General features: G+C 32.8%; 4 protein-coding genes across 4 annotated transcripts; 3 read left to right on the forward strand and 1 right to left on the reverse strand.

Annotated features, from left to right (window-relative positions):
* Positions 1–309: 309 nt before the first annotated feature.
* PGO_073230 (hypothetical protein, conserved) lies at positions 310–771 on the forward strand (the record flags this gene model as incomplete). Its single annotated transcript, XM_028687196.1, has 1 exon — positions 310–771. The coding sequence occupies one exon, from the start codon at positions 310–312 to the stop codon at positions 769–771; it is 462 nt and encodes a 153-aa protein (XP_028542997.1).
* A 1,545-nt stretch (positions 772–2,316) lies between these two features.
* On the forward strand, positions 2,317–2,976 carry PGO_073240 (transcription factor with AP2 domain(s); the record flags this gene model as incomplete). The annotated part of the gene is made up of 1 exon (XM_028687197.1): positions 2,317–2,976. The coding sequence occupies one exon, from the start codon at positions 2,317–2,319 to the stop codon at positions 2,974–2,976; it is 660 nt and encodes a 219-aa protein (XP_028542998.1).
* An 892-nt stretch (positions 2,977–3,868) lies between these two features.
* On the reverse strand, positions 3,869–4,959 carry PGO_073250 (vacuolar ATP synthase subunit e; the record flags this gene model as incomplete). The annotated part of the gene is made up of 2 exons (XM_028687198.1): positions 3,869–4,567; positions 4,951–4,959. The coding sequence occupies 2 exons, from the start codon at positions 4,957–4,959 to the stop codon at positions 3,869–3,871; spliced, it is 708 nt and encodes a 235-aa protein (XP_028542999.1).
* Positions 4,960–8,574: 3,615 nt separating this feature from the next.
* On the forward strand, positions 8,575–9,855 carry PGO_073260 (hypothetical protein, conserved; the record flags this gene model as incomplete). Its single annotated transcript, XM_028687199.1, has 3 exons — positions 8,575–8,661; positions 8,999–9,231; positions 9,552–9,855. 3 exons carry the CDS (start codon positions 8,575–8,577, stop codon positions 9,853–9,855), a joined length of 624 nt encoding a protein of 207 aa, XP_028543000.1.
* Positions 9,856–12,255: the final 2,400 nt, after the last annotated feature.

The raw sequence follows: 12,255 nt of genomic DNA on the forward strand, positions 1-12,255 counted from the left end.
TAAGAAAACCTTTGAATTTACCTTTGTATGCCTGAAGAAGAGTGCCATCAATTAACATGTTTAATAAGAAAAAAAGGAGGGAGGTTTTTTTTTTTTTTTTTTTTTTTTTTTTTTTATATTCATCTCATTGTTTTCAAGAGTACGTAAATCTCATGAGTATTTTCTCTTTAAGTGGTGAAATTGTGTGAATAATATAGGATAAGCTCAGCCGATACACATATGCTCAGCAGCTTATGTGTATAGCTCCTTAAAGCATTTTTATGTATTCGAACACATATACACATCTGCACTTCTGAAGAGTTGACAAAAATGATAAAAGGATTTTCACACCTGAGGGACATGTACTTGTATTTGATGAGAAGAAATGGGACAAGTGTTAAGGAGAAGATAGTTCATTATGGAGAGAATGTCGGGAAAAGAAAAGCAGTTGGAATAGGTGGAGGAGGAGCAATGCTGATGGTGTCTCCCATCATGTTTGAAATGAAAAATAAAGAAGAAGTAAACGAACCCAAGAGTGAATACATTTTTATGGCAGGAAAAACAATTGATTTTTTGACACAGAAATTGTTTGAAAATGAATTTGGAACATCTATACTTTATTTAACTTTTTTTGTTGCTTATCTAGCTCTACTTGCTCATGATAATAGGATTAATCTCATGGTTCAGAAGCTAAAGTTTAAGTATGCTAATAATATGTTTTCTATTGGTCACCCGAATTATATGAAGTACTTGGATAAGCATAGAGTATCTGGGAAAGGTAGATCAGTTTAAGACAAAGGATGGAAGATTCTCATGGGAAGATGAAAAATAAGCTTGAAAAAATGTGCATGTGTGAATATTTATTTCGCTCATATTTTTCCCTGTTTTGGAAGACATGGAGAGAATGCATAATTATTTTGTGCACACAAAATTTTACAACTGTAGTTGTACGACCACTCGTTAATACTTATTTTCGTACGCCTTTTCCTTGCATTGTTACTGAGTCATTTCTTATGCACATTGTGAGTAGCTTGTAGACGAGCCAGCTAAGCAGTTTGTAGAAGAACATGTTGATCAAGCTGTTAACAAGTCTGTTTTTTTTTTTTTTTTTTTTTTTTTTTTCGAAATTACGTTTTAGAGAAAACGTTCCCAACTGTGAAAGGACAACTTCATACCTTTTCCCCATTTGTACATTTCTCTTTTTTACTTATGAAAATACGTGATGATGTTCAGGTCATTTTTTCCCCTACATGTATATATATATGGGTAACATATTTGAATTTTAAAAAGCTTTTTTTTTTTTTTTAATTTATAATTTCTTAACAAGGTGATGGAACCCTTGTTTTGTGTAATTACACCAAGTAGGAAATTAGGGGGAATAACCTCTGTTGAAAGAAAATGGCAAAATATATAATGCGTAAGATGAAGAATATTTTCTTCAAACAGATTGATGTTCTGAAATGTGAAGGAAAAGTTGAACACATAGGTGTAGAGTAATAATTAGTGTATACATTTGTCCGATTTGTACAAGTTTTTTTTTTTTTTTTTTTTTTATATATCTTCCTTATTTCAACACATTATCCGATCATTTTTTTCGTTGATAATTGTGAAAATGAGAAACTAGGTTAAGAAACATTTCGATACGTCACGACAATGTAGTATTAGAGTGTTTGTCATATTTTCATATTATCAATTTGGTTTCGTTGGATTAGGAGAGAGTCATTTTTCTGAGCACCCATTCTGTCGTGCACATGTTCTTAATTTTTTTTCTCTGTACAGGTGTGTATACAAATAAGATTTTTATCCTAAGTTGATCGAGCCGAAAAAGGTACATTGCCAAAAAAAAAAAAAAAAAAAAAAAAAAATAATCCCCGCAAAATGGTGAAGTGGGGAACGTGGCAGAATTGCCTGACCTGTTCATATTTTATTTCTCTCTTTTCGTGCCCTTCGAAAAAGGGATAGAAATAAAATGAAGCAAAACAGAATGAAGTAAAACAAAATGAAGCAAAACAGGATGAAGTAAAATAAAATAAAATAAAGAGAAATAAAAATAAAATGCACAACAAGAGGGGCAGGTAAAACATGTCCCACCACCCCTATTCCTAATGACTATACACAATGAGCAAATGTAGGAACACTTGTAAGAGTCATTTTTGCGTAGTTGAAAACATTGAGAAAAAATAAATTATAAAAAAATAAAATTATTACCCAAAGGTGACACGAAAGGGGGGAATAATTTGGATTATCTTTTTTTTTTTTTTTTTTTTTTTTTTTTTTTTCAGTCAAAGGATAAAAATAATATCTTTCTATTCTCCCCAAAAAAAGAAAGAAAAAAACATGATAAAGTCAGGTAATTTTACAAAACATCTATTTGTGAGCATTGATAGATACACATTTCTGCAACGTGTGTGGGGACTGAAAAAGATATGCACATGGTCAGACATACGACTATCAAAACATCCGTATAAACCGAAGACGAAAGAAATTATTCATCCTCATGTGACAGTACCAGAATATTTGTCCCCATCAGATTGTTTTGAAGCTAAGACAAATCAGTTACAACAGTATATACCATGCAATTATTATAGAACGAAATGGATAGAATCCCTAAGGAGTGGTGAATACTTGGGGAATGATTATCCATGGAATTTATTACCCAATTGGAAATACTGGAAGAAAAGAAAATATAATATTCAGTATAATGAAATACCATGGTTTGTATCTAAAGTGAAAGGGGTTTCCTTTTATAGACGTCTAAACGTGTGGATGGTGCAGTGGGTTGAAAATGGAGTTCATCGAATTCGCAGATTTCGGTGTGCATTTGGTATTCTACAAGCGAAATTAGCAGCTGAACAGTTCAGAAAAAATTTAGAGGAATCTGGTCGAGTGGACAACAGGAAATCAGAGAGACAGCTCCGAATGGACTACATACAGAAGCGTGACGAGCGATTGCTTCGAAAGAAGAGATATTCCAAAATTTCAAAGGGTCAGTTCTAGAGGCCGTGCTGTGAGCGTGGTGTGGTGGTTCGCTTTATTCGCATGACCACGTTCATATTCGCATGACATGTTCATATTTGTGTCTCCGTGTCTCCGTGTGTGTGTGTGTGTTATCCCAACGTGGAAGGTTCAAAGGATAAAACACACAACTCAGGATACCACATTTGCCAGTCTACAAAAAAAGAAAACATCTCATCTCTCAATAGGAATATTTTATAACACCAAATATGGTACCCACATATAGATTTGGGTAGGGGAACCATATAAACCTTTTTCATTACAACCTGATCGGTACCTTGAAGAAATTTTTTTTTTTTTGCGCTACAATTTTTTGAAGAGGTAGAAAAAAAAAAAAAGTGCTAACTAATAATTGCATGTCGCACTGAACACTGTATATTATTAATACTTATCAAAGTGGGAATATTTTAAATATAAATTTTTTAAAAAAATAGGAAAAAAAAAAAAAAAAATTAACAAAAAAATGAACCAAAAAATGGAGTCCAAATTTTGTTTTAAAAAAGGATATCATGCTTGGGGATGTAGCGGGTGTAATCATTTTTGTTGATTGTCTGCGTGCCTGAACATGGGGTGGGAACGAGGATAAGCTATGCGATTTTTTTTTCCATCCAGCATGTGTGTACTAGTGCATGTGCAATCTTGTACATATGCAGTAGTGTACGTGCATAACTGTGTCCCTGTATAATCGCGCATGTGTGTGCATCATTTAACGAAAATTGGGTGACAAAACTAAGGATGCGAATTTCTGTTTACAATTACATGGGTGATAGAAATTAATAAGTCCAAATGGGGCAGGGATGGCCCTCCTTCCCACCCCTTGCCGTGCTTAGTAGAAAGCTCTATTGTGAATCATTTTTTTTTTTTTTTTTTTTTTTTAAAGCGTTTCAAAAAACATTCGTTTTATTTCTGGCGTGCAATATTCAATGGCAAGCTTGAGACGGACATCTAATGTGTTATCACAATTGATTTTTCTATTAGGAGTTGTAAGTATGATTCCTCCGAGGCATGAATTTCCTTCATTTTCATTTGAAGGTGGAGGAGGTAAATAATTACCTGATTTATCTATTTCAATTTTAACATTCTTAGTAACATTGAATTGCTTTTTTAAATTATCATTATATTTATGAATGGCATCATTTAAGCAATTTTCAACAATCGTCTTGTCAATATCTCTACAGCGAACAATAACATGTGGTTCTTGCATATAATATAAAGATTGAACAATTAAATCTATTATTAAATTTTTGTACTTTTCCTTGTCTTTATATAATTCTCCTAATCGTTCACTACTTATTTTATATATTTCTTTAAAAACTTGATCCTTTGCACACATTTTCTTTAACCTTGCTTTGTTAATAGCAGATGAGCGACTAATAGATCTTTTTATTTCCATTTGTTTAGACTTCTTCTGAAATTCTACTCTTATTTTTTCTTTCATTTTTTGCACAATTCGTAATTTTTCTATATTGAAATCTTCCAATGCTTTGGCCTCAATTTCGTGTGCCTTATCCTTTGCTTCATTAAGGATGAAATTTACCATCTGCTGGATTTGCTTCTGCGCCTCACTGTCGTCCTAAGATGGGGTAGATTGGGTAGGGAGGTTTGTGAGAATGGATAGGGAGGTTTGTGAGAGAGGGTAGAGAGGTTTGTGAGAATGGATAGGGAGGTTTGTGAGAATGGATAGGGAGGTTTGTGAGAATGGATAGGGAGGTTTGTGAGAATGGATAGGGAGGTTTGTGAGAATGGATAGGGAGGTTTGTGAGAATGGATAGGGAGGTTTGTGAGAATGGATAGGGAGGTTTGTGAGAATGGATAGGGAGATTTGTGAGAGAGGGTAGGGGGAAGAGACACACACACACACATACTGTGTACCCAGGAGAGAAAATACATGCAATAAAATATAGTTTACTGCAAAAGAAACAGGTCATTCTTTGGTTTTTTTTTTCTTGAACTTACCAGTGCCATTCTCTTTCGAGCGATTTTTTAAGTGAAACAGCAAAGTGTGGCAGCTAAATGGAGCAATAAATTTAGGAGGTAAATAAATTAAACAAACTTTTATGCTCGCCTATGTTTTGTGCCAAGCAAAGGGAGGGGGGAAATGCGTGTGCTTTCTCTTCTCTCTCTTTTCTGAAATGCCTTTTTTTTTTTTTTTTTTTTTTTTTTTTTTTTCCTTATCTCGTGAAGGACTTTCTTATGTTGACGAAGTGGATATCTTCGCAATGCCAAAAAATGCATAAATAGATAAATGAATAAATACGTAAATGAATAAATACATAAATGAATAAACACATAAATGAATAAATACATAAATGAATAAACACATAAATGAATAAACACATAAATGAATAAACACATAAATGAATAAACACATAAATGAATAAACATATAAATGAATAAACACATAAATGAATAAACACATAAATGAATAAATACATAAATATATAAGAAAAACGTTGCAATACCCTTTTTTTTTTTTTTTTTTTTTTTTTTTTTTTAAGGGTAGGTTTAGCTGAAAGCGAGGATTTTTGCTACAACTTGTTTTGAATTAGTAGATATATGAGAGAATGTATTTTTTTTTTTTTTTTTTTTTAAAAAGAGGAATACATGAGTTGGGGAAAAATGGGCAGTACGGCATTCAGCACTTGCAAGTGTTTTTTTCGTGTAAATTATGTGTATGCTTTGTACAGAAGTGTGCTCCTTACCTCATAATTCTTCACAATTCGTCAGAATTCTTACTTCCCAGTTTCTCACAGTTCTTACTTCTTAATTCTTCATAGTTCTTAGTTTTTCTTTTTTTTTTTTTTTTTTTTTTTTTTTATTCCCCTCCCCGTTGTTATTTCGACTCCACAGAGTGGCAAATCGACATTGAATACTTTTAGGGGAAATACAAAGCAAAGCAGGAATTCTGCAGGTAAGGTGTTTCTAATTTAAGTAAAAAAGTGCCTCGTTCATTTGTTCGCAGTTTGGTTGGCAGTTTGGTTTGCAGTTTTGTTTTTTTTTTTTACAGTTGAAAAAACATTCACAAAAAAAAAATATCTGCAGAAGAAGAAATGAGGTACAAAAATTTGCAAGTTGCCAAGTTTTGCGTCTTCCACTATACTTACCCAGGTAGAGTAAATTATCCCCTCCCTATTCTCACCATTTTTAATGAAAAATCATTTACCTTTAAAGAAGGAGAGCAAGGAGAAATGTGTCCAAAATGGGGATATTGGTGTATGAAACGCACACAACATGGAGTATTTTTTTTTTTTTTTTTTTCTATTTTATTTTTACATTCATACACCTTTCGACACCTATCTCTCGTTGTTGTCTTTCGACAATCTTTTACATTTGTACGCTTCAAAGGATTTTGTGCCACGTCTGGTAGATTACATATATACATATATATATATATATATATATATATGTATATATATATATATGCATACTGCATGGCCAACGTAAATGTCAGAACGGAAGGAAACAAAATGTACTTTTTTTTTTTTCTCTTTTTGCAATCACCATCGACTTTAATTTACTTCACAAAGTAAAATGACTACCATTTGCTTGTGCATTTTCTTTGTGAAAAAGATAGAGAAGAGAAAAAAAAAAAAAAAAAAAAAATTCCCTTTTTATTAGGCAAGTGTGCAAAGACACATTTTTACTAAGATAGTGTCAAGGACGATCTATTTGCAATGTTGGTAGGAAGACATTTCAAATCGGTGTGGCATTACAACACCATTTCTTCGCTCGTTCGCTTATTGAGCTAGTTTAAAGTGACAGAGAATTGAAATTTGTTCAGATGTGAAGGGGGTAGAAATTTGTTTCTGTTCCTGTTTCTACCTCTACCTCTGTTTCTACCTCTACCTCTGTTTCTACCTCTACTTCTGTTTTTTTTTTTTTTTTTTTTTTTTTGGCAAAATTCCACGTGGCTTGACCACCTCTACGAGCATTAAATGGTAACCCCAAAATTGGAACTCCCATGAGGTGATAAATAATTACATATTTTCCTCTTTTCCAATTTATCGTCTGTAAAGTTTTATAGAGGAATCAGCATGTGGGGAACACCTCCCTTATGCATTATGATGCCATGTATACAGACATGCAAAAAAAAAAAAAAAAAAAAAAACTAAAGAACAATTTAAGCATGAGGGATTTCAGGTGAAAAATTGCTAGCCTCTCCCCCTCCCCCTCTCTCGTATTAATAAAATAGGAAATTTTTTCATCTCGTCAAGTCTAGTTACTACAGAAGCAGTTGTGTGAATACAGGGACTGTAAGGAAATAGAATTTTTTATTCCTTTATAACTTTCATCATGAATTCGAAGAAAAAAGATGATGAGAAAAAAAAGGGTTGTCGTGTGGTGGTTTAACTAGATCGAAATATGTCTCTTCCAATTTTTACACACATTTAAAACATAAAACTACAAATGCAAATTGTATGATTATGGTGATAGGACTTTGAAGGACTAGTACGTTAACCATTGAAGCGTGCACACCTGTGTAGGCATGCAAACGTGATCTTTTTTTCCCCCATTTTTTTCCTCATATTTTTTGCGTTATTTTTTTCCTCTTATTTTTTGCGTTATTTTTTTCCTCATATTTTTTACTTCATTTTTTTCCTCACATTTTTTGTTTTATTTTTTTCCTCATATTTTTTACTTCATTTTTTTCCTCATATTTTTTACTTCATTTTTTTCCTCATATTTTTTACTTCATTTTTTTCCTCTTATTGTTTGCCTTTTTTTTTTTTTTTTTTTTTTTTTTTTCCGCACCAATGTGTTAATTTTTTTTTTTCGCTTTACTTTTTTTTCAAAAACATTTTTTGGTCAGTTTTTCATGGACCTGTAGAATAAATCTACAAGTTCCAATTTTTTTTTTTTTTTTTTTTTTTTTTTTTTTTTTTTTTTTTTTTTTTTTTTTTTTTTTTTTTTTTTTTTTTTTTTTTTTTTTTTTTTTTTTTTTTTTTTTTTTTTTTTTTTTTTTTTTTTTTTTTTTTTTTTTTTTTTTTTTTTTTTTTTTTTTTTTTTTTTTTTTTTTTTTTTTTGTTCCGCACCAATGTGTTAATTTATCTTTCTCGCATTACTATGTTTTCAAAAACATTTTGTGGTCAGTTTTTCATGGACCTGTAGAATAAATCTACAAGTTCCAATTTTTTTTTTTTTTTCTTTTTTTTTTTTACACACGTTTGTTAGATTTTTCCACGTTTTCAAATGTTCATAATTGGAACTAGTTTTTACCTATTGACACATTTAGAAAAATGAGAAATTTGGCCCATCCCCTTCTCGCGAATGTAATGATATGAGGAACGTCAAATGGTTTATCCAAATGTGGTTGTGACATGTAGAGTTTTTATAAAATAAAAATAATAGCAGTAATAGTAGTAATAGTAGTAGTAGTAGTAATAAAACAGTTCGGGTGGGAAATGGAATCATAAGCGCTTGCAGCGTAATAGAAAATAAGTTGACACAATTGACATGCTTCTACAAATTCATAATGTCCCATGAATTTAACATGCAACTTGTCGAATTAGCTCATTTTGTCAAAACAACATGGTGGGAGGAGGGGAAGAAGAAGAAAAAAAAAAAAATGTTCATTCAAATATGAATGCCATTTGCACCACATCAGTGATTGTGCAACTTTTAGAATTTTTTCCTTTTTTGGATGATTTGTTTACGTTGATGTACTTGGTAAGGCACTTCTCCGTGGGGACCTTTTTAATTTTATTTTGAAAAATGGCAAACTATACATTTCAATATCCATCATTCCGACCACCTCCATGACATGTTGTGTTATGTGGCATTTTGTTTCTCTAAAATTGCTTGTGTGTGTTTGCTTTGTTTGCTTTGTCTGCTTTTACGTTTCCAGTTCACACATACGTTTCCAGTTCACACACACGCTTCCACTTCACACACACGCTTCCACTTCACACACACGCTTCCACTTCACACACACGCTTCCACTTCACACACACGCTTCCACTTCACACACACGCTTACGCTCCCCCTTCACATTCCCATTTTGCAGAATCGGTCATGGAAAGCAGCGATTCTAGATGTAATCACAAATACAAATTTCCTAAACGCGAAAAAAATTATGAGAATGAAAAATAAAAAATACATTTTACTCATTTTGAAATACATGAAGGGTAGTAGCAGAAATGGACGTGAAGGAGAATTGATTAAAACTGAATTGGTTGATAGGATTGAGCATCCACTCGAAGGAATCTCTCCCTCCTTGCGGCATTTTCCAAACGTTCTGTAAGTGAATCTCTGACCTTGTAGAAAAAAAAGAAAAAAATGGAGACCCTTAACAAGTGTACCTTTTAGCTGTTGCCCGTGTGTTAGGTACTTACGTATGGCACTGTGTGTGTGGTATTATATGTAAGTTCTCCAACCTTGTCTTACTTGTCTGTCTTGATTTGCTATTATTCAGTTTTCCTTTTAAGTTCCCCAGTTTCTGGGATCGTGTCAAAGCGAGTTTGCATATGTGCAGTACATGGATTAGTGACAATTGAATAATAACACACCACCATACCATATGGTCATACCATTCTACACTTACCCTCGCCCCCATACAGAGAGCTAATCATAGGTTCGTGTAACCTGAGCCCACTTTTCTTCAACTGCATCCAGAACATGTTCCCTCAACTTGTGTGTTTCAAGATATTCATCAAGTCACCTGTATGCATACCTTTGTTAAAAAACTTTTGTTTCAATTCGAAGAACCTCAGAAGGATAATAATAACAATTGGAAATAGCAAGTTGAATACTGATTACCGGGAAAAATTGGAAAAAAATCTGAACAAATTTTTTCGTCACTGGGGAATCGACATCACCCTCATAACACAGTTGAGGGAGTGCCCCTTGCGTGGGAAGTTATGAAGTTGCGAAGTTGCGAAGTTGCGAAGTTGTGAAGTTGCGAAGTTGCGAAGTTATGAAGTTGCGAAGTTGCGAAGTTATGAAGTTGTGAAGTTGTGAAGTTATGAAGTTGCGAAGTTATGAAGTTGCGAAGTTATGAAGTTGCGAAGTTGCGAAGTTTTACCGTTTTCATGTTTTCACGTTTTGAAGACGCGCTGATTGGCCGGAAGCAGCTAAGCCCCCATCTCCATAAATAACCAAAAGAGGGTGGGCAGGGCGACACTTCATCAAGACTCTCATGAAATAGCGCAGAAATAATTTAATCCATCCAACTTGACAACTGTTCATTCTTTCTTGTATGTATTTTTATTTCATTTGCCCATTATCCTGTTCATCTATTTATCTTTTTTTTTTTTTTTTTTTTCTTTTTTTCCCTCTTTTTTTTATTCTTTTTTTTTTTTTTTTTTTTACACTCCTGTAGTGGCCTTGAATTTCTCAAGTAGCAGGAAAAACGTGCCTCTATGCATATCGTAGAGAAAACTGGAAGACGTAAAAGTGTGAACACATGTGAGGGGGTTAATCAAAGAGGAAAATTCCCTATATCCGTTCGTTCCTCTCTTCTGTCCTCTCTTCTGTCCTCTCTTCTGTCCTCTCTTCTGTTGCTCCGTTTTGTTGCTCCATTTTACCGCTCCACTTTTGATTTGCCTTTTTCATACACCCCTCCTTCATTTTCGCAACGAATGAATGGACTTGAAATTGTTCACATATTTTTTTTTCCAAATTCGCATGAACACACACACACACGCAACAACATACAAAGGTACATTTGTATAGACAGATCATCCCCTATGCATATTTTTCATCACAACATAAGATGGAAGTAAAAAAAGTTTACACATGATGTCTTCACATATATGACATAACGTCAACTCTCATAGGGGAGAAAAAAATATGTACTGCATGCAAAAAAGGGGAATAATAAACTCCCTTAGGAGAATTGTTGTAGCGCAGCAAAAATATTCATTGATGGATGTGAGGGGAGAACTAGAGAAAAAAAAAAGAAAAAAAAAAAAAAAATCACATAAAATGTAAATAATTGTCGTGTCATCGGGTTTGAGTAGTAGAAGAAAACGGAGAGATCTTTTCGTTCCTTCTTTCGTTACTTCGTCTGTTTCGTTCCTTTTTTTTTTTTTTTTTTTCCCTCTCTCTTATCGGATTGGCATTCCACTTAATATCTCAGTTGTCGTGTCGCTTCACCTGGTAAGACTTTTGCAACCCCTCCCCACTTGGATTTTCACTACGACATATTTTCTTGTATGCATTAGATGGAATTACAAAAATGAGCGGGAAAAAAAAAAAAAAAAAAAAAATAAAATAAAATAACAGACTTCTGCAAATGCTGCCTTTTTATTTATTTTATATTCAGATATGTTATATGTTCTGAATGTCCTTCATTCCGCTCGCTCGCTCGCTCGTTCGTTCGTTCGTTCGTTCGTTCGTTCATTTTTTTTTTTTTTTTTTCCCCCATTTTTTTCCCTTCCTTTTTTTAACATCATTTATTTTTTCGCGTTTCGTTTAACTTCGTTTTTATTTATTCATTATTTATTTATTCATTATTTATTTATTATTTATTTATTATTTATTTATTATTTATTTATTTATTTATTATTTATTTATTTATTTATTTTATTTTTTTTTTTTTGCATTCCCATAGAATTCCGTCGGACGAGCAGAAAAAAAAATTTTTTATTTTTTTTTTTTTTCATTCCCATAGAATTCCGTCGGACGAGCAGAAAAAAAAAAAAAAAAAAAAAAAATATAAAGTGAAGGACGCAATAAATGGGAAAACGAGGAAGCACACGAATTGACATATTCCCATATTGACATATTCCCATATTGACGTATTGTCGAATAAGTGATTAGGAGTGGGGAAGAAAAAATAAAAAGGAAAAAAAGTGCATACAAATATGTATGTGCATGCCATGGTACAACAAAAACGTATGGCCTTCTACGGAAATGCATATGGGATGCATACAAGCATACGTACTTGCATACACACATACATACACAGATATGTAACAAAGGAGAAACATTGCAAGCATAAATGAAAGAGTAGGTGTATAGAGGCAAAAGGTATTTACTTGCGAAACCAGTGGACATAACTTTTTTTTTTTTTTTTTTTTTTTTTTAAAAACATCATAAATGATACTAGTTTACATAACCAACAAAAAAGGTTTGTGGAATCAGAGTAACAACTTTTTTTTGCAAATCTGTCTTCCTGGCTCTTCCTTGTTCTTCTACATATTGGCATCCGTTGTGCTCCCATTTTTTCTTACGTTATTTCTTATTGGCATTCAACAATTGGGCCTTTGTTTTCTGAACAATTTTTTGAAAGGATAAATCAATAGGCTGGTGTGACATGAG

This window comes from Plasmodium gonderi, assembly GCF_002157705.1.
Source record: "Plasmodium gonderi DNA, contig: Chr07, whole genome shotgun sequence".
Classification (NCBI taxonomy): domain Eukaryota; phylum Apicomplexa; class Aconoidasida; order Haemosporida; family Plasmodiidae; genus Plasmodium; species Plasmodium gonderi.